General features: G+C 31.0%; 1 protein-coding gene across 9 annotated transcripts; it reads right to left on the bottom strand.

Moving 5' to 3' along the window:
• Positions 1 to 555: 555 nt before the first annotated feature.
• LOC129288534 (hydroquinone glucosyltransferase-like) lies at positions 556 to 14935 on the bottom strand. 9 transcript variants are annotated; one of them, XR_008588021.1, is made up of 6 exons: positions 14775 to 14935; positions 13509 to 13659; positions 9777 to 12972; positions 8579 to 9499; positions 8260 to 8354; positions 5430 to 8038 (listed from the first exon to the last, which is right to left on the bottom strand). XR_008588021.1 is itself a non-coding variant. In XM_054925163.1 (5 exons), exons 2-5 carry the CDS (start codon positions 13531 to 13533, stop codon positions 628 to 630), a joined length of 1077 nt encoding a protein of 358 aa, XP_054781138.1. In that variant the 5' UTR covers positions 13534 to 13659; positions 14775 to 14935; the 3' UTR covers positions 556 to 627. The 9 variants fall into 9 exon arrangements, 2 of the variants coding, with proteins under 2 accessions (XP_054781138.1, XP_054781137.1); XR_008588024.1 differs by having other exon boundaries at positions 5430 to 7555; positions 9228 to 9499; XR_008588022.1 differs by having other exon boundaries at positions 5431 to 8038; positions 9228 to 9499.
• Between the last annotated feature and the right edge of the window lie 6357 nt (positions 14936 to 21292).

The following is a 21292-nucleotide window of genomic DNA, read 5'->3' as shown; positions in this document are numbered from 1 at the left end:
ACAAGAAAACACTTGCTCTAATACCAATGTAAGATTTTGGAGACAAAAAACCATACCTGCAATGATGATAGTCTCCACTTGAACCACACGTAGAGTTGAGTTATAGATAAAAACCTCGGATCAAGTTTCACAGTTGATACACCAAAGAGCGATAGGAGAGGATGAATTCGAAGAGAGCCTTTTTCTTTTTTTCGATAGCATGCGTTTTTCACTTCTGAGTCTCCAACGCATATAGCACAGTAGTTTTTAGTTGCAGTCACAAAAACTGCCCCCTCCTAAAACCATGTTACCTCCAGCTAATAAATAATTAACTCAATTTTTTAACAAAATAAATAATTAACTCAATTTTAAATTAATTATTAGATTGGGCTTGGGCTTCTCATTTTATGGTTCAAGTCATCAAGGGTGGATTGTATTCCAACAATAGTCTTCCCTAAAATCCTTTATTTTTCAGTTTTTATTTTGGAGTTTAAAGGCTTCTAAAATCGTTGGGATATTTATCTTAATTTTTTTTTTATTTGCTTGAACCTCGTTAAAGGTGTTTAAGGCTACAGGTGATAAACATATAGAATTTTACTAAACGCGATTTAATACCCAACATTCAGAAATTGATGAAGTTAATAATTTCTAAATGCCACTCAAATTTGACCATTCTTGTGCTAAATTAGACAGCGCCTTCGTGGATGAACCATCTTCGCTTAGGGCTTCAGCAGCAGCATCCTTCAACACTTCAGTTCTTCTTCGAAGTTCTCTGCCTTCATCACTTTCCATTACAATCTTCACAACTTTGGCAACTTCCTCTCTCTCCACAATGCCATTTTTATTCTCATCACCTCTCGGCCTCACTCCAACCTTAAACTGCTCAGTTATCATTACTGCGTTCATCCCCTGCTCTGCAAATAATGGCCACACAATCATTGGCTTACCATAGACGATAGCCTCAAGAGTTGAGTTCCAACCACAGTGAGTCAAGAATCCTCCAGTAGATTCGTGACTCAAAACTTCAATTTGTGGGGCCCATGATGGGACCACAAAACCTTGACCCTTGGTTCTATCGATGAACCCTTTTGGCAAGTAGTCAAGTGGGTCCTCTTTTTGTGCACTCAAATAAGCCGAATTAGCCAAGCCACTCGGAGCCCTCACAACCCACAAGAACTTATGGCCACTCATCTCTAATCCTAAGGCTAGCTCGTCAAGCTGGTCCTGTGACAATGTTCCACCACTACCAAAAGAGACGTACAGAACTGAGTTTCGTGGTTGATTTCCCAACCATGTTAAACACTCTGAATTAGACCCACTTACGTTTGTGGATCTTGTCCGCAAAATAGGCCCCACATGACAAACTCGAGGGTAGTCATGATCACTTTCTAGTAGAGCGGTTATTACGTCTCGTTCCAAATCCACGAAGCTGTTCACTACAATACCATCTAGTAAACGAAGTTTTTGGCAAGCGAGAAGGACTATTTTGTAGGCTTCACTTGATCTTTCTTGAACTGGACTTGGGAGATCCTTCCCTTGAAAACTTATGCAACCTGCAAAAATTTTCGGATGCTATTAATTTTCTAGAATTCTCCATCGTGTATTTATTATAAAACGCTTTCTAAAAAATATTGATAGGCCTTAATTATAAATTACTTTTTTTTCAATATTATCTCTATTTAAATTTATTAACTATGAGAAAGAATATAATAAAAATTTTTATTTAAACATATTTTTCAAACAAAGTTAATAACTGAATCATCCTCCTTGATTCTAATGAGGTAATTTAGAGTTGACTTACCCCCTCTAGTCCATAATATAAAACAAAATTAACTAAATTTGTGCCTATTAAAAGATGCTAGTTGTAACCTTGAAATTATAAAAAAATGTAAAATTTTCAATTTTACCCTTATTTATAATTAATAACCAAAATCAACTGTTATTTAGGAATTTAAATAATAACGAATAAAAAGGGATAAAATTGAAAAAAATTATTCGATTCAACATGCACCATTTCACCAAAACAACAGCTTTTTGGTATGAGAACTCAACATCATGAAGTAGTTAAGTGACTTAATTCATATTTTCCCCGGGGGGGGGGGGGGGGGGGCTTTGCAACCTGGTAGCTTCAAGGGTTGTGACAAGTCTCGGAACCCAGTAGGAACCATCTCGTGATCCTCATCAAGCTCTGGAAAATGGAAGCAGAAAAAGAGTGAAGTGGATGATGAAGGATACAAAAAATATGACTTGAGTTCAAATTCTTTTGCTATGTCTAATGCAGCCACCGAGAAGAAATCAAGAACCATAGCAACAAGGTGATGATGATGAGTTGGAGAACCGAAGAAAGAGCTCATCAAAGCGTTACGAAGAGATGGAAGAGAGAGAGTCACTGTGTTGTAGATCTGTGTTTCGGGGTCCTGAGCTTTGAGGTCTTCCATGTTGATTTGTGGAAGAATAGTGAAATCTATCTGTGGTGGGAGAGATTCGAATATGGAATGCGTAGTTGGGGAAGGAGGGCCGAGTGTAGGGATGAAGAAAGTGATGTGGAAGTGAGGGTGGTGAGCGACGAGTCGTTTTGAGAACTCAATGGGTGGAAGAAGATGACTAAAACCTGGTGATGGAACCATGGCAATGCAAGGGTTCTTTCTCTCCATGGAAGAGAAACTAAGCAAACAGATCACACTTTTCTTAATGATATAGATGGATTTCTATTGATCGATTTTTATATAGGATTTCTCTTAAAAAGTTTTAGCTTTCTTTATTTTCCCGTTTTTTAAATAAAAAAGAAAAACGATTTTTATTTGTACTAATATTGACGATTCATGTCTAAAGTTGTACCAACAAAGGGGGAAAAAAGAAGATACAACGTATACGAGGCCCACATGAATTAACGATAAGGTTTGTCATAAATTTTCATTATCTCACGTAAAACTAAGTTATATATCCTTACTATGAGATCTCTATGTTACTCTTTTTTATTCTATCACATGGTATTCTAAAAAGTTTAAAAATATTACCATCACTTGTTTAAACTAATTTGAAATGTTATTACGAATGGTTGTTTCATGGATACTTTGAAGATACATTTAAAATTTTTATTTAACATAATTACATATCAAAGTATAATAGTCTAGTGATTACAAAATATTTTGAGTAACTAAAAGGTGGTGGGTTCAAGTCTTATCTTGGTCATCCTCTAACAAATTTCCTTTGTTTCCACCCAAATCCCTCGTCACGGCATTCACAAATTACATCAGGAAAATATTATCTAGGGATCCTTGTAGCATTTTAATATCAAGAAGGATCTTAAAAATCCAAAATATCACTATACTCGCAGGACATGTCTAAAAATAAGATTTTGGGAGAAAAAACCTAATTACCCTTATAGTGTTTTATAAGTTTTTCTTCTATATAAACAACAAAGCATTTGATTATTGACAAATTACCATATGTAATTAACAATTGGACATTTATTCATGAACAAATTACAAAAATTGATAAATCTAGTTTATTGTTTATAGTTGAATGGCAACTTGTTGATAGCCTAATAGTTTGTTATTTATACTGGAGTAAGACTTGTACAATTAAACAAAGTATATTAGTTTTCTGTTAATTACGTAAAGTAACTTGTCAATAGCATAATAATTTGTTACTTATACCGAACAAGACGTGCAAAACACAACAAGGGTGATTAGATCTTTTCTCCAAAATGTTATTTTCAAATTGGTCCCAAAAGGGTGTTGTGATATATTTCAAATTTTTAGAGTCATTTTTTACTATTAAAACGCTACAAATGTTTGATTGTTAATTACATAAAATAACTTGTCAATAGCATAATACTTTGCTATTTATACTGGAACATGACTTGTAAAACACAGTAGGGGTGATTAGATCTTTTCCCCAAAATATTATTTTCAGATTGGTCCCAGAGGATGCAGTGATATTTCAAATTTTTAGAGTCGTTCTTTATTATTAAATTGCTACAGAGGGCCTTTGATGATATTTTCCCAATTATAAACCCTAAAATACTTTAGAATGCAGTGTAATTTAGATATTTTACAAGAGCTCAATGTAGATTGTGTGATACAGCTACTTTGGATTATCGTTCAACTCCATGAAATAAAAAAGTCCAAAAAGTGAATGTCCTCCACCAAAGAATATAGTTGTGTATAGAAAAGGACAACATTGGATTTCACAATTGCGGACCTAGGTCCTGTTATCTGATTAATCAGCGTGATAAAGACATGAACAAAGACGTATTAAAACTTCCAACCTACTTCCATAACGGACCATCACTGATGACGCGTGGAAAGGCGCAATCTTTAGGTTCATAAACATTTCTTCAATAATGTTTCCTACAAAAAAAATTTAAAAAAAAATCTACTATAATGTTTCTTATCTTCTACAAATGTTAAGAGTGACGCACATACCAATCACTGTTAGATGCTCGTCTTGTTATCGGTCACATGAATATGGATTATGGAGAATTTTAATTAAGGATTATGAATGAAATTAAATTATTAGTTGGCTCTAAATAAAATTTGAAACTTCAATTTAATTTAGTGGATTAAAATAACAATAATTTTTACAATAAAAGAACTAAAGTACTCTTTCACTTATTATACAAAATTATTAATTATTAATTTTTTTACTTCCCTTATTAGTTTATTAATATGAGCTATAAATTATATGAATTTATACATCAATAATTATACAAGACTTGATATAAGTTGTTTAATCACAAAAAATAATATCAGTTATTAAATCATTAACTTTACTTATTAATTTACTAACATTAATTGTAAATTACTGAAAGATATTATAAATTAATAAGTAAAATTAGCAAATTAACAATTAATATTATTATTTGTCTGACAAACGAATATAATTTGAACGGTACTTTGAATTGACAAGTAAGGTAAGAAAATTGATATCTAATGATTTTGCATAACAAGTGACTGATACTTTGAATATTTTTACCGTTGAAATTATTTTCATTTCAATCTCCTTAAATTGAATTGAAGTTTCAGACCTACTAGAAATTAAGTTTTATCCATGATCTTTAATTAAAATTCTCCCTATGGAGTATGTTAAAAATGGAACTAGACTTTGACTTAAGAAAGCTAAGATATTATTGTTTTTATAGTTCAACTTGTTAAATCTACGGTAAAATTATTGCCATAACAATTAAATTAAAAAATAATATTATATGTATATGATATATGTGTGTGTGATATTATTGAAATATTGAACATTAAATGAAATTTATAACATAAAATATAATGTAAAAGAAACTATACATTTAAAAGGAAATTATATAATATACATATATAATAGATAAAATTATATATTTAATCTCATAAAATTAATTAACAAGGTTTTTAATTGAGACACCTTATTAAATAAGGGTAAACATGTAAAGAGTGTATAATTTTAGATATAATAATTTATTGAGATGTATTTTAATTGAAAAAAATTTAAAATGTCTTATATTTTTTAACAGAGAAAGTATATATTACATATGAAAAATATAACAGTTGGTCCTTGTACTTTAATTGTGTTTTGTTTTTAATTCTTATATTTTTATTTCTTTATCTTTAGTCCATTCAATTTAATTTGTCTTTTAAAAATACATATAAGGGCCATGAGCTAGCATCAACAAAGTTAATTTTGCTAATATATCCTTAACTTTATTAACCCTTACTGATGTATGCTGTATCTCACAGTCGTTTCTCACATTCTGTTTAAGTCAAATACAAAAGAAAGTCTTTTTCCTTTAACTTTTGTTTTTTAATCATACCTGGTCAATTTATTTACTTGTAATTAATATAATCTTACCAATTAGCAAAGGGACTCGCAGAGTCACAACGAAATTAAACTCATTAGGGCAAGCAGTTCATGGGGATTAATGTTACAGACTTATCAAACTAAAAGAATTAAGAACAACAGAACAAAACTATAAGAATAAAAACAAAATGCAATGAAAATATTAGGATCTACATTATTATATTTTCTTTAACACATTTACTTGGTAATAGGGAGTTATATCACTATTCGATTATAGGTTTCCAATATCTGTCACGCCTCGAAAATAGAGGATGACCGGCACGGGTGTGAACCACTCACACATCCCCATAGGCCTCAAAATGAAAATTTATTCCATGTTACAAAAGAAAAGAAAAGAAAAGAAAAGAATTAATCAAATTACATGAAAGTTAAAATAATTTTTTTTCATGCTAATTGTCATAAGAAAGTTTCAACGTTTTTATAGAAATTTTGGCAAAACCTCCCTTGTAACTAGGATCTCCCAAAAATTCTACAACAGAAAATTTTTATAGATAACAGTATAAATCAAGAGCGTAACTCCCTCCAACCAGCAACCAATATACAAACCAAAATAAAGTCTATCAACAATCTATGTGGAGTATCTAATCTTTCTTTTAAATCAAAAAGATATATGAATTATATATTTACATCAAAAGTAACAGTACCAGTCAAAAATTTTCACCCACTGTAGTTATATTGCCCTTTAAAGGTAAATGGTGGGGCCAGCATCAGCTAACAAGTCTGAGGCTAAAATAAGTTTTCCAATGAATAGCATTCCCAAGTAAAATTATAAAATTTAAATTAACTCTAATAATAGTGTAAACTAAATAAAAATAATTCAACAAAATAAATTTATAAGTCTGGAAGTCATAATCATAATCGTAAAATGAAAGTAAATTGAAAGCAATATATTTTTATCATGCTTACAGAAAACCATTTGTTCACACATAAATCAGAGTAATGTATTTATTAGCAAAACTCAACAGAACAGGTAACGAATGTAGACACACAGTCCACGAGGATAAATAACCAAACGCGGCTTATACCATAAAAACAAACGTGGACACACAATCCATGAGGGTAAGTAACCAAACACAGCTGAAGCTACGAATACAAACGTTAACACCTAATTTATGAGGATAATACTAACCAAACGCGGCTCAAAGCCATGAAACAAACGCAAGGACAAGGCCCGTGAATAACAAACGTGAGAACAAAACTCACGAACATTAAACTAGTTAGTTATTAACCACAACACGCTACGAGCTAACGAAACTACCGTTAGTAGCAGTATTCTGTTTAAAGTCCTCTTAAAAATTCTATTTTAAACATGCGAGAAAATAATAATTATTACTATAATAAAATTATCATTCTCAAATGCCCAACTTGCATGAATTGTTTCAAATCTCAAAATTTGTCAAAATCATACTTTATAACTACTAGATCAAACTTGCAGTAATTGAATAGCCAATACTTTTCCAAAACTTAACAATCATATAAAATTACATTCATCAATCTTTGAAATATACTTTTGAAAATAATAAATATAATGCACGTATCAGAACTTGTTTGTCATTCATTGATATTTCATAATTTTCAAAATTAATATAATTCATAAGAATAAAATATTTTAAAAAAAGGCTATTAAAAATAAATTAAATGGAATGCTATTCACTTACACGTTGGAGTTATAAATTCTCAAAAGTATTCTTCTTTTAATTCTTGTCAGAGTCTTATTCTTCCACACACCCTATAAAATATAAATATATACAAGTTTAATAACTTTTTAATTTATAACACAATCTCTATCAACCACTATTTAAAATTCAAAATCAAATTTATGATTTCAAGTTAGTTCAAGCATTATTATTCATTCCTCTAACTTTCTCCATAAAACTTTGGCCATGTCATTCTATTTTCTTAGAACAGAAGTTTTCTCCCAATCTCTACACTAAATACCTTAGGTATATTACTTCTACCTTTTCAATTTTAAAACATTCAACAAATTCACTAATAACCAAACAAGTTCCAAGTGCTCCGATAGCTACATACAATCTCATAATCACATTCCTTTACAAACCTATAGGTTAATTTCTAAATTAATAATTTCTATAAATATTTAAAAGTCAAGTTCAATTTCCTCTTACAAGTCTTTCAACAAGCATCTCATAAGCACCAATATTCAAGTTGTATATCTAAGCCATTCTCTTCCAATTTCACTTCAATAATTTCTCTGCATCAGCCATTTCAAATAGAATTAATTTAACTTCAAAATTATGACCCATATGTATATCACTACCAAGCCTTAAGCCAAATTTTCAGCTCAAATTTGAACCTTCTTCTTGCAACGTATGGGCAGCAACAAAATTCTTTCAAAGAACTCTATAATTTCAGTCATCAACTCACACTCCCTCTTATACGGCTCAACAAAGGAAGAATGCTCAAAATCCTCACCTTAATTACCAAAAACAGCAAAAGAGGGAGAGATCAAAAGATTGCCAACCGAACAGGGAGCTCCAGCTAAGCAAGGAAAAGAGGAAGACAAAACACTGCTCAAAAGAAAAGAAAAAGACCAGAATCAGCATCAATTTCAGCTCATGACCAGCACCACCAATTCCGATGACCTAATTCCTTCCACTCATTAGCAACGCGTGGATGTAGTTTACAAGAACAAACTAACAGCCAGAATCGAGTAGAAGGAAGCATAACAAACTAAGAACATAGCTAAGAAACTTGACAGTAGCAACAAAAAAAAAAATCCTATAATCTGTACCTCACCCAATGATATGCTATAAGCTCGAACAGGGAGGAAGAAGAAAAAAAAAAAGATTTTCACTGGCGTTCAGCAACAAGAAAACGAGCTCTCCTCCGGCTAGCTATGGACAGATTGACAGTAAAGGCTCACGCCGGCAATGATTAAGGACGCAAGGGAAGGAAGCAGAGACACAGAGGAAGAGTAAAGGAATGAAGCATGACACAGAGCATTTAACAAATCTGGAATGATCGAAAAAGGGATGAATTTTTTTTATCAGATTAAAGAGGGGCAGTTTGATAATTTTGGAAAGCAAAAACAAAATAAAATCCCTCTTTTGTCTCAGCCAGATTCGAACTTGGGACTTAATGGTTAGGTTGCTTGAATTATACCACTACACCAACACCCCATATTGTTGTATTTCTTCCAAGAATTAATATGATTACCATTAAAATGCAAACTTCTATCTCTAATTATTATTAAATTTTTTTTTTCTTTCTGGGTTATTACAATATCTTTCTTTCTACTTGTGATTTTAGACTGGGAGAATTGCATCCAAGGCCCTCAGAAGCATCATAATATCAGTTAAAGCCCAAAGAATTTTGATTTTCTTCAGCAGGCCCAAAGGCCTTAAGTGACATTAATGTTTTAAATCAAATGATGAAATTACCTCAAGTGGAAAAGAAGGATCACCATGCGTGCGACTCTCCATCGCTCATAAAGAAACAAAGTTACACTTGCCCTTCACTAGAATTGAGTCGTTGGATTCTATTCAGTGGAAGATTGAAGGCGTTCTCTTGACCATTGGGAGCGAAAAGTTGTAGTTGTATGGTCAATCAAGATTAAGTGAGGAAGATTGAAGTTAATGGAAACTCCTAGTGTCTTGTGGAACCCATTTGCCATCGACGAACTCCATTTTTGAGAAGATTGAAGATTGTCGATCTTATAATGGAACTAAGAAAACATTAATATGGTGTCTTTTTTTTAAGCACAAGTACTGCTTTGTTCTGCAAAATTTATAGCATAAAGTTCATGTTTAACAAATATACATTCTGTTTTTAACATGCATTCATTTAGTATATCAAGTTCTATATTTCTCCATGATTGGCAAAAATTAACAAGCAAAATTATATGCTAAGTCGTAGCTGGTGAGTTGGTAAAATTTTGAAATCCTTACATCTAGTTTGGTAGCGTAGATCTATGGAGTTTGAAAGTGTACCTTATGAGCTGCATCTGTGGCTTGGCCATATGCTGAAACAAAGTTACTCTTTTGAACTCAATTCTAGTACACAACAAAAACACATAAAAAAGGAGACAAAAGAGAGAACACTCAGACCATCATTCATTAAAAAAATGATAATTCAGTTTTTTTTCTATCCTCATATGTCACTCACCCACAATGTGATAAGTGGAGCATCCATTATATGGTTGTGTAAATCGTTCCCTCGTTCATTCAAATGACAGGAGAAAATCACACTCAAGAACTTTAGTTTATCATATACAAAGACCCGAACTTATAAAGCCCCATAGGCTTATATTGGGCTTGATCTACTAAGGTTGGATAATCTAACATCTCCCACTAATACGTGGTGGATAAAATATCACCGGTCTTGTCTCATTCTCTCCCTTTTTTTCATACAAAGTGCTTTGTGATGACCTAATAAACTTAACGTTTCCATTTTAGGGATTTGTACTAGAAATCTAATTACAAGCTATCATAAAATAACCCTAAAGCTGATTTGTGGTTATATTGACATTACGCCATGGATGTTCTACATTTATCTTATATACACTTTTCTCTTAGCTAATCTAATCCCTCTTGAGTCAATATAAGACTCAAATTGCCTTTCTTGTATGTAAAATGTCCACACTTATGAAATCTGCAAAATGATACCATAAGGGACTAGTCTCACACACTAGCTAGTATAGGCATGTATATATTAGATAATCTTTCTTTCGCTCATATATCATTGTAACAAGAGATAGTTGCTTTCATAGCACATTACCTACAGATCACATCTATCATGATCATAGGACATATGATAAAATAGCAAGTACTGCATTTTACCACCATAATATTGTCAAAGTCAAAGGACATCAATGAAAGGATTATTCCTTCCTAGGACTCACATAGTAATGAAGTAAGGATTTATTCACTTGCTTCCTAATTGCAATTCTTAAGCACATATAGTATGAATCACATGTTATAGTGTTACTCTTATTTTATAAGAGTGTATGTCATTTTGTTTTTATTGTTAACACCGTATAGACTTAAGTCTAGATACACATAGTATCTAGACCCAAATTCTTCTACTCATCTCATATGACATCAAACTCGATGAATTTGTTGTTTAGCTACTGATATCACATATGTGAGAATCCATGATCATATATATATATTATGGATCTCATCTTAACATACTCTTTATTTTATGTTGAGATGACATATATTTCGTGTTTCTTCTCTACCATATCAACACTCTTGCTGCCTTACTGGTAAACACATATGACTTATCTTTGCCCGCTCCTCTTGAGTGTCAAAGGCAATTGCTCTTGTATGAGAGCCAACCTTACCAACCTATATGACATGCTAGATATTATATACTTTCACATATACATATGAAGCAATGATGAAATAATTTTCATCAAATTGATACTGAATGTATGTTATATCATTTCCTTTACATGCCAATTAAAGAACTTAACATATTTTATATACATTTTCTTGACTATAAGATTTCTAAGGGGATTTCTTATCGCACACTGTGTAGGAATTAATTGTATAAATACGACTATCTATGCTATAACTTTTTATACAAAGTTATAATTTGCATTCATATTTTCAGTCTTGTTATAATACTTGGATCCTTGCATAGCAATGGCTATAGTGTTATTATACACATTTACATTGGATTTGAATTTTCATTTAAAAATCCAAAGTGTTCCATGAAACTTCTTGGTCATGTAGCCTCTTGTATTATTACAATACATGCTATAAACTCAATTTATTTGACAACAGTGCCTTTCAAGTATTTGAAGATCTACTTCACAGCTTTTGAGTGTTGCTCATAGTGGTTGAACTAGTAACACTTTACAACTCTTATCACAAAATGGATAATTTTACTTATACATGTTATTGTGTACTATACCAATAATACTTGTATAGGAAACTTTATCCATTTTCTTCTTCCATTGTTTTCTCTCATTTGTATAGAACATGATTCCTCATTCTCTTCTGAAGTAACTATGAATGCTCCCTCTCTTATATGAAAGTGTTTCTCAGGGACACCTTCTCTATTATTCTCTTATCTCCAACTCACATCAACATATGCTAGGGGGATTAAGGTCTTTATCTTGTTATGTATTGCCTTATCCTGTATCTCATGAAGATATACAGCACACATAATTTCTTCTAGAGTAAGGAATTCAATCTTCAAGAAATGTGGTGTCCTCAATTCAAATTCAATCATAATTCCAACTTTGTTTTCACTCATAAAAACTTAGCCCTTTGATTGCTCATAATATCTAATAAAAATGCATTCCTTCCCTTGTGGACTTTTGTTTTCCATATTCATGAGAATTATCATAGACATATGCAACTAATCCTCATGATTTAAGGATATTTAAATCTAATTTGCTTTTTGTTCATAAGTTAAAGGTTGTGGACATGACTAACTTTGAGGGCACATGGTTATATTTGACAATAGCTATTACTCAAGTATCCTTAACATGAATTTTGTGGACTTGTCTATACCATTATTAACTTAACCATGTCTAACAGTATATTATTTCAACAACTCCACTCTATTATAGAGTATTTAGGATATTTTAACCACTTAATTATCTCTCTCTTTTCACAGAGTTATTTCAATTGACTAAAAAAATATTCATGATCTCAATCAATTTGTAACAAATTTGAAAAATTTTACTTCTTATTTGATTCTATATCTCATTTGTGTTGTCACATCCCAAAAATTAAACATGACCGGCACGAGACGTATACATAGACACACATCCCTTAAGCCTTAATTAAAAAAAATCTCAAATCTAATATCTCATTTTATATGAAATACAATTTGAAAATTATTGTAATATTTTCATTTTCACAAACGACTTCCTAAACCTTCAATAGAAAATTTAGCAAAACCTTCTTTATAATTAAGACCTCCCTAAGTTTCTACAATAACTATATATAGCCCAAATCATAAATGCAAAACTCTACTTCTCCAAAACAGACAGACAAACAAAATTCAGATAACAATCCTTCCTCTAATTAACATAGAGCAATTAATCATAAATTCAAAATATAATATATAATTAAGAACTACATCAAAAGTAATGTATCCTCAAAAGATCTTCTAATCAATCCAGCAATGCGCCCTCAAAAGTCAGCAGAAGGTACAACATCAATTATGCTGTTTGAGAACAAATAAATTCTTTCCAGTGAATAACATCTCAATCATGACATTTTTCAAAATCAAAATGAATAACTACAACATTTACATAAATGAAAGAAAAACAATTCAATGTAAACAAATTTTGTAAACTTGGAATAAAAATTCTATATAACTTCAACATCAGTAAACTTTAAATTTATAATGACAAGGTAGCTTTAACATTGAATCTTGACAAATTAAAATCATTAAATAAATAAATGAGAATAACATTATTTACGAATTGAAAACTATTAAATATAAAATCACCAATTAATTAAAAATTTATGTTTCTACGGATTTATCAGAACAATTCACAAATATGGACACACAGTCCATAAGAGTAAATAACCAAACACGGCCAAAGCCACGAAACAAACGTGGACACACAATCCACGAAAGTAAGTAAACAAACGCAGCCGAAGCTACGAAAACAAACGTGGACACACAGTCCACGAGGATAATGCTAACCAAATGCGGCTCAAAGCCACGAAATCGAATGTTAGTACAATACTCACGAATAACCATCCCTCCGTTCCACATGCATTGGCCATCGCAAGGGGCTAGCACCTCCTATGAGCACCTTACTAGCTAGGTGAACCATAGTGTGCCAAGGGCTAACAGAACTGCCGTTAACAACCAGTGCTCTGTATAAAGTCTCCTTCAAATCTATTTTCAAACATGCGAAAAAATCATCAATTTCACAATAAAATTTTCATTTTCAAAGTCAAACTCGCATGAATCATTTTCTATATCAATCCAATGTTCAATAGAATGAAATCTCATAATCAAAGTCCAAACTCATATTATTAATTAATTAAAATTTCAAAACTAATAAAGGTAATTTCACAAAATAAAGAAGTTTAATAAATAAATTATTCAATAACCACATCTTTGTTACTAAAATAATTTTGCAAACAAATGTACTATTATAGTAAAGGAAATCTTTATTGAAAAATCAATTGGGACGCTATCCACTTACTTGACAGTTCCTAAATTCAAAAATATAATCCTTCCAAATTTCTCTTCTTCTACATACCTTATAAAATATAATAAGGTTTAAAAGACTTTCTACAAGTTTAATAATCTCCCTTCCAAAATGAACACCTCCACAGTCAATTTAAATAATGCAAAATTTTCCATACATCATAATTTTTTACCACAGTTTCTCTATGATACTTTAACCATAACTAATTATTTAATTGAGATTTAATTCTCTATTAGACCTATTAACAAACACATAGTGTGCGTTAGTTTTCAATTATTGTCAGACCAATAGGTCCCCAAACATGCTTTCATAATCAAATTTCCCTTCAAGGATTCATTTAAGCTCAATTGAAATTCAACCCATTCTCATTCCAATAGTTTCCAATGCCAATTTGAATTCATCAAACTTCTCATGTAAACTCAAAGAAATTTAAATCTAATTTCATCTTGCTGTAGTGAAATTATCTATGGCAACTCATGTTCTTAAACTCAAGTTTTTTTTTTTTTTATTAACCTCATTTATCTCAAATCATCAATGGCAGGAAGAGGACAATGAAAGAAAGGAGAATAACTTGCCGCACTGGGCAGGGGAAGAGCTTTAACACTGTTACCCAAGGAAGGAAGAAAAAGAATCCATGGCCATCGAACCAAGAAGAGAGTATTGCAAGAGAAGCTTCCAGTTTTGGAGACTTGGCTCCCAACACACCAGCAACAACACGCAGACGGAGAAAAAATACAGAAGGAGGATGACAAAACAGGGGAGGGAAGAAGAGAAAAAGGGAGAAAATCTTATGCACCTTCAATCTCGGCCAGCGACTGCGACGAGCTAGAGGCGTACCCACAGTCATCGACTAACAAACTAAGAGGGAAGACACATGAAGGAATCTGGTTCTCTCTCTCACTCTTCCCTCTCTCTAAGGTTCTCGAAAAATCAGGAAATGGAGGAGAAGGCCCGCACGTTCTGATCTCTTTTTTCTCTTTCTCTTATATTATTAATATTTATTTGCAGCAGTGGCAAAATGATAATTTTGTGTGGATGAGGGAAACAAACACGTGACTTAGTAAGCAAGTCAAGAGAAATTGCACTAATTAAGCTACTCACGCATCTTGTTATTTTTCCCAACAAATATACAAATACAATAAATTTATTTTATTATTTGTTCTAACTTGATAATTATATTCTAAGTTAGTATAATGTAATACAAAATAAAATCTATATAACTAAATATCTAAATAAAATTTAAATAACTAGATATCTAAATAAAATCTAAGCAATATTATTAAATAGAAAATATTTAAAATAAAATAAAAATAATATTTAAAATTATTGGGTTATTACAAAAATTTATTTTTTGATAAAAAAAATTTAGGATCTTACATGTGTATTATCTAAAGCATATAAAAACTTCAAATTTGTGATATAAAATATGTATAACCATATTTTGAATCATCAACAATTTACAAAAACTTTATGATTTGCCCTCACACCATTATAAAAAAAATAACAAATTAGTGACGGAAATTTATTCCGTCACAAATTCATTGCTAATTTGCTAATGGAATTTAGCGATAGAATGTTTTATCACTAAAAAATTTAGTCACTATTTCATTGCTAAACCGTTAGAAATAATTTTATTGATAGCATTTTGCAATAGAACGCTTTGTTGCTAAAAATTTCATCATTATTTCATTGCTAAACCGTCGAAAAGAATTTAGCAATGGAATTTTTTGATGAAAATGCCCGTCACTAATTTTTAGGATACATTATTCTCATTTTGTGACAGCATTTGTGACAAAAAATTCCGTCACAAACCTTTCCATCATAATTCCATCACTAATTGTTTTAAATTTTATTATATGATTTATAATATATATGTTTAAATAATTTATTTAATAATTTGTTATTATGCTATAAATAAATAATTTAATAATTATAATTAATTATTTTAATTATTTAGATATTAATGTTAATAATAATTATAATACTTTAAATCATATATTTAATTATGTTTTTGATAACATAGTAACATACCTAATTATTGTAATTTAAAAATAAAAATATCTTAAAAATAACTTAAAAATATAAAATGTCATACTCCTCCCGTTCAAAAATGTAAGGCATTTTATAAAGAGTTGGATGTTCAAAACTATAAGGCATTTTTAGTCTTTCAAGATGTAATTATTACCTTTTTTCTAAAAGTATCCCTATTGATAATGACTTTATTTTTATTATAGGGTATTTAATAGGGGCAAAAATAAAAAGATAGGGTTAGTTGAAAAGTCAGTAACTATTTTATTAGAGGGTGAGATTCGGTTAAAATATCTTACATTTTTTAACAGAAGAAGTATATTATAAAAATTATAATAAAATATGCAATGATAATAAAGTATTTGTTCTTTTAATATTAAATTTTTTATCAAAAATAATTTTTTAAAATTATAATATAATGTAAAATATGTATTATATAAAAAATTAATTTATTTTATTGATAAATAAAATAATTTTAAATAAAATAAATATATTTAAGTTATATATTTATTGATATATACATATATCTATAATAGTGGTGGTTAAATACTATATATTTAATTTATTAATTAAAGACTAAAGAACTCCTTTAGCACAACTGGAAATAAAATTGGATGCAAAGGTTCATGAAAGTGTGAGGTTGTAGGTTTGAATTTGGCCAAGGCACATTTGAAGTTAACATGTGATATGTGATGTGGAGGTGACATTGAAGGTACATGGTGACATGGAGGCGACATGGCAAGGAGGGGTGATGAGGTGGTAATGACATGGCGATGAAATGCCACTAGCCCACTAAGTGATGTGGCAATGGTGATTTTTTCATAGAATTTTCATTTGCAACTGATTTAGCAACGAAATGCATTCCATCATAGAATTAGAATAGGTTATCTTTGTTTTGTGATGGAAATTTTTTGTCACTAATTCCGTTGCTAATTAATGACAGAATTATAATTACGTCACTAATTTCATCGCTAATTAGTGACGAAATTTTAAATTTCATCACTAACGAATTAGTGATGGTGTTTTTATCGACAAAATTATACCTTCACTAACCCATTTAGCTTAGCGACGGAATTTGTATTGATTAGTGATAGAATTTTTCGTCACTAATCCACTATTTTTTTGTAGTGCACTTACAACACCAAATAAATTAAAATGGAAGAATTTGTAATGGATATTTTATTTTAGTTCCCTTACCAAAAGGTTTTCTCATTGCTCTTATCAGCAAAATAATTCTCGTACAAGGACATTTTCTCATTAAAAACCAAGTCTAGCATTCCTCATGTAACTAGTTTTACTCATTCATTTCTAATCTATATGTCCTAATCTTAGCATTGTCAATTGCTCATATCAATATTAGAGTTAAAACAATCATAAAAGTAATTGTTACTAATAGTATCTAAAGAACTTCATCAAAAGAAAAAATTGAACAAAAATAAAGTGCTCGTTTTGTAATATCTACAACTTTATCATAAAAGTTTACATTGAACACATAATAGAAAAAATTAAAACAAAGTTCCATTAGTTTTTTAGCACTTAAAAGACACTAAAAAGAGTCTTGGTCTTTTCTACTAAGTAAAGCAAATTACTCGATTTTGCCTTGTTACCAAAATAAAGCTACTTGCTTTTAATTTAGCAACCATTGTTACTCTGTGAGGGATCCTTAGTCCATATCATTTCTGCCTGTGGGATTTGAGTCTACAATTCAAGAAAAATAAATAAGTTTTATTAGAAAAATAGAGTACTTGTCACATCTTAAATGTGTGAATCGACTCAATTCATTAGTACCTTATCTTGTTTATTTTGTTTAGAACTATCCCTTATAAAGTAGCCCATTTTTTGGTAGGTATAGCATTCGACCATTCTTAGTTCATCTTTCTTCCTACCTTTCTTGCCTTTCTTCTTGAATGACTTCTCATTCTTGACATTCAAGCCATCTTTCTTACCCTCCTTATGAAACTTCTTACTCTTTTGGGACTCAACTTGGGTGTTAGAAGGACTATCTTATTCAGTTATGCATGCCTTTTTAAAGGATTTACAAGCCTCAAGCCATCCTTCCAAATGTTTTGTTATGTTGTCAAAATTAATAAAGTTCTCATTATGGGTTAAATTCACTGTCATGTGTTCCTGGTTATAAGGGAGTGAACTTATAATGGCCTGAACTTGCTGTTCATTTGACCACATGTCTAGCTTCTTTTTGTTCCTAGATCATGTTAGCTATATCATGCAAATGCTTGCTCGTGGGAAGTTCCTCCAAACTTATCATATAGGTGTCAAGCTTTATTGTCAACCTTTTTAGTTTAGTAGTGAAAGTTCCTCCAAACTTATCTGTATTTCTCATACTCACACATCAAGTCATCATTCATTGCACTCAAAAACGTAATGCATGCTATGTTTTTTTCTTTCTCCAAGCCATGTAAACCTCATGGTCCCTCTTATGCTAGGCAATATTTGCAACTTTGGGTTCCACCATTGTCATAGTCAATGTCTCAATTGCATCTTGTTCCTCTAATATGTATGAGACGTTTTGATGCCAAATATCCCAATTGTCCCAATTTAGCTTATTCCCTTCGTTCAATTCAACAATTATGTTCTTGGTAGCCATTCTCAATTCAATCACAAAACTATTTCACATAAATAGTATTTTCTAATATTGAATTGAACCAAAGAATATTTCAGCAATTTATCACAGGAAAACACACAATGTCATGTTCTTGTATCATTCTTAACTAGGATAAAAAAATGAAAGCATTTGGTCCATGATCATGATATTAACATTTATCAAGAGTTTTATGCAAGTGCTTCAAAATAAATTCTACAACTCTTAGAAAACTCATTTTCTAAGAGCTCCCACTCAAGTGAAGCATACAATACTTATATTAAAGCATTTAACAAAACAATGTCTAAAACATGCTTCATGCTACTCAAAACAAACACATGGTCTTTGTACATATTTGAAACACAAAATCAAAAAGTATATGACAATCATATAATTGGGTACTTTAATGCATTCTTTCACTTACCATTTTATCATTTTTATTTCCACAATAAAAGCTTTTATCTCCATAAATCTCATAAGGAGTTTTGGTTTCATCATTTAGATAAATTGACTCTTGTTCTTAACTTTTTCAAAGTCTATTGAGGACTTTTGTAATGCCTTATTACTTGCCAATATGGTAAAATTCCATATGTTTTTCTTTTTAACCATGTTCCAATTTGGGAATCAAGAAAACCATAAATGGCCTTAGCCTTACTCCAATATTCTTCAACACATTTGATTACTTGGAGTTTAATTTTAATCCTACACAAATGCAGAGTTATCACTTTGTCTCCCTGGTTATTCACGATTAATCAGATCCCAAAAAGTTATTAGAGAGTGTATTTGGTATAGCATTTTCCTAAACTTTTTCAAGGAAGAAAAATTGTTCCTCATTTATTTGAGCTCATTTAAATGATCAATACTTCGCCTAAGAAGTGATTTAGAGAAACTAATTTATGGTCTATTATTAAAAAAAATCTATGGTTGTTCATATAGCCTCTCTTTCTTTTCCATATTGGAAGCGTTCTATCCATATTAATTGTGAAATTATATATTTATTGTACTTTTATAGTTATTATTTTACTAGAAATAATTCACTTTCATTAGATTTTGGCTCATATTTGGTTTGGATCAATAATTGTCTTAATTTGGATCACTTTTTGAATCCTTACCAAGTGGTACTTTTGTCTATATAGGTTTCATTTCAAAATTCTCACTCAAAAGATCACATTCTAGAATAAATGTTTTATCTGAAATACCCTTTAGAGAAACATACTCCAACATTTCAATACTTTTGGTCGACTCACAATTCATATTTATCCATATGGTAAATAATTTTAATAATTATAGTTTTTTTATGATTTTAAATACTTAAAATTTACTCTCACAAGCATTGAAAGCCTCTTAAGTTGATTCAAATATGCCTAAAAATAGACAAATTACATATGCCTAAAATATATATCTCAAATTTTGGAATTTTTAGAAATATACCACATCTCAATTAGATACTCCATGCACCTACATGTGCCCCTAGAACAAGTTTGGATCAAAAAATCTGGAAAATTTGAAAAATCTAGCAAATTCCACTCTCACCAATGAATAATGGGAGCCACACGCAACCCTAAAAACTTTAGATGACTACATGCGCCATCTTTTTGGACTCCACAGGCCAAGACCTCTTGGATGGTGTGGTCCACATGTCCATTGGGTCTTCTAGTGGACCCCACTTGCCACTTGGCATTTTCCATTTTTTTTAATATTTTAAATAATTAATCTTATTATTTTATTTTGTCACCCAAATCCGAACCTCTATTTTTTTTTTAGAAATTTTTTTTTACACCAGGCCCTAGAATGATATCAGGTCCAAAACATGAAACTCTTTCATTTGGGCCTCACCCTTTCGGCCTAAACAAACCATAATTTTTTTTAAGAATTGGGGCAAAAAAGCTTAAGCCTAAATCCGATTTTCTCATCAACTTCAGTTTTCGGACATGTCAAACAACACATCATTTTGACGTTGACCGAAGTGACACGCCATCTTGGTCATCGTCTTCCTCCAGCCAGGTCACATTGACTCGGTTCTCCGTCGGGAAACTTTGGAGGGTCATATATCCTCCATTTGATATCCGTTTCATGCATTTTTGGTGTCATGTTCATTTTTTTTAGTTATACATGTTAACGGCCTCCATTTGCATAAAAAACCTCCTTTTTAATGACCCAAGTTTGGGTTTCCATTCTTTGTTCCATGTTTTTGAAGCGTTTTCTCATATAGGATTTAAAAACAAACATGTACAGTGTCAAACAACGCTTACATTGACCCAAGAAGTAGCAAAGCACGTTCATATGACGAGTATGTAATTGAAATAGAGATCAACCACATGTGGAATAAAAACTATAGAATGAGAAAAAGCAGTACGGTGAAAATTTTCATGTATAAGGATAAGAAAACCATTTTCTATCATCAGACATAGAAAAAGCATAGCCCAGAATCATGTAAGCTGTTATACCAATGTAGATTTATGGAATTCAAAAGCGCACCTTATGAGTTGCCTCGGTGGTTTGGACGTTTGCGAAAATGAAATTACTCTTTCGAACTCAGTTTGGGTACACACAGCAAAAACACAAAGAAGAAGAGAAGAGAAAAGATAGAACACTCAGATCATCATCCATAAAATGACAAGTCAGTTTTTTCTATCCTCATATGTCACTCACCCACAATGTGAGAAGTGGAGCGTGCATTATGCGGT

The sequence above is a fragment of the Prosopis cineraria genome, unplaced genomic scaffold (genome assembly GCF_029017545.1).
Source record: "Prosopis cineraria cultivar Desert tree isolate PC_DT_omini unplaced genomic scaffold, ASM2901754v1 PC12, whole genome shotgun sequence".
NCBI lineage: Eukaryota > Viridiplantae > Streptophyta > Magnoliopsida > Fabales > Fabaceae > Prosopis > Prosopis cineraria.
Note: the sequence above shows the minus strand (reverse complement) of the source record. Positions and strands in the feature narration are given on the sequence as shown.

Coding starts and splice junctions, on each gene's coding strand:
- LOC129288534 (XM_054925162.1), bottom strand. CDS start 2,633: ATGGAGAGAAAGAACCCTTGCATTGCCATGGTTCCATCACCAGGTTTT. Junction 1,533..2,098: donor ACAACCCTTGAAGCTACCAG/GTTGCAAAGCCC, acceptor AAATTTTTGCAG/GTTGCATAAGTTTTCAAGGG.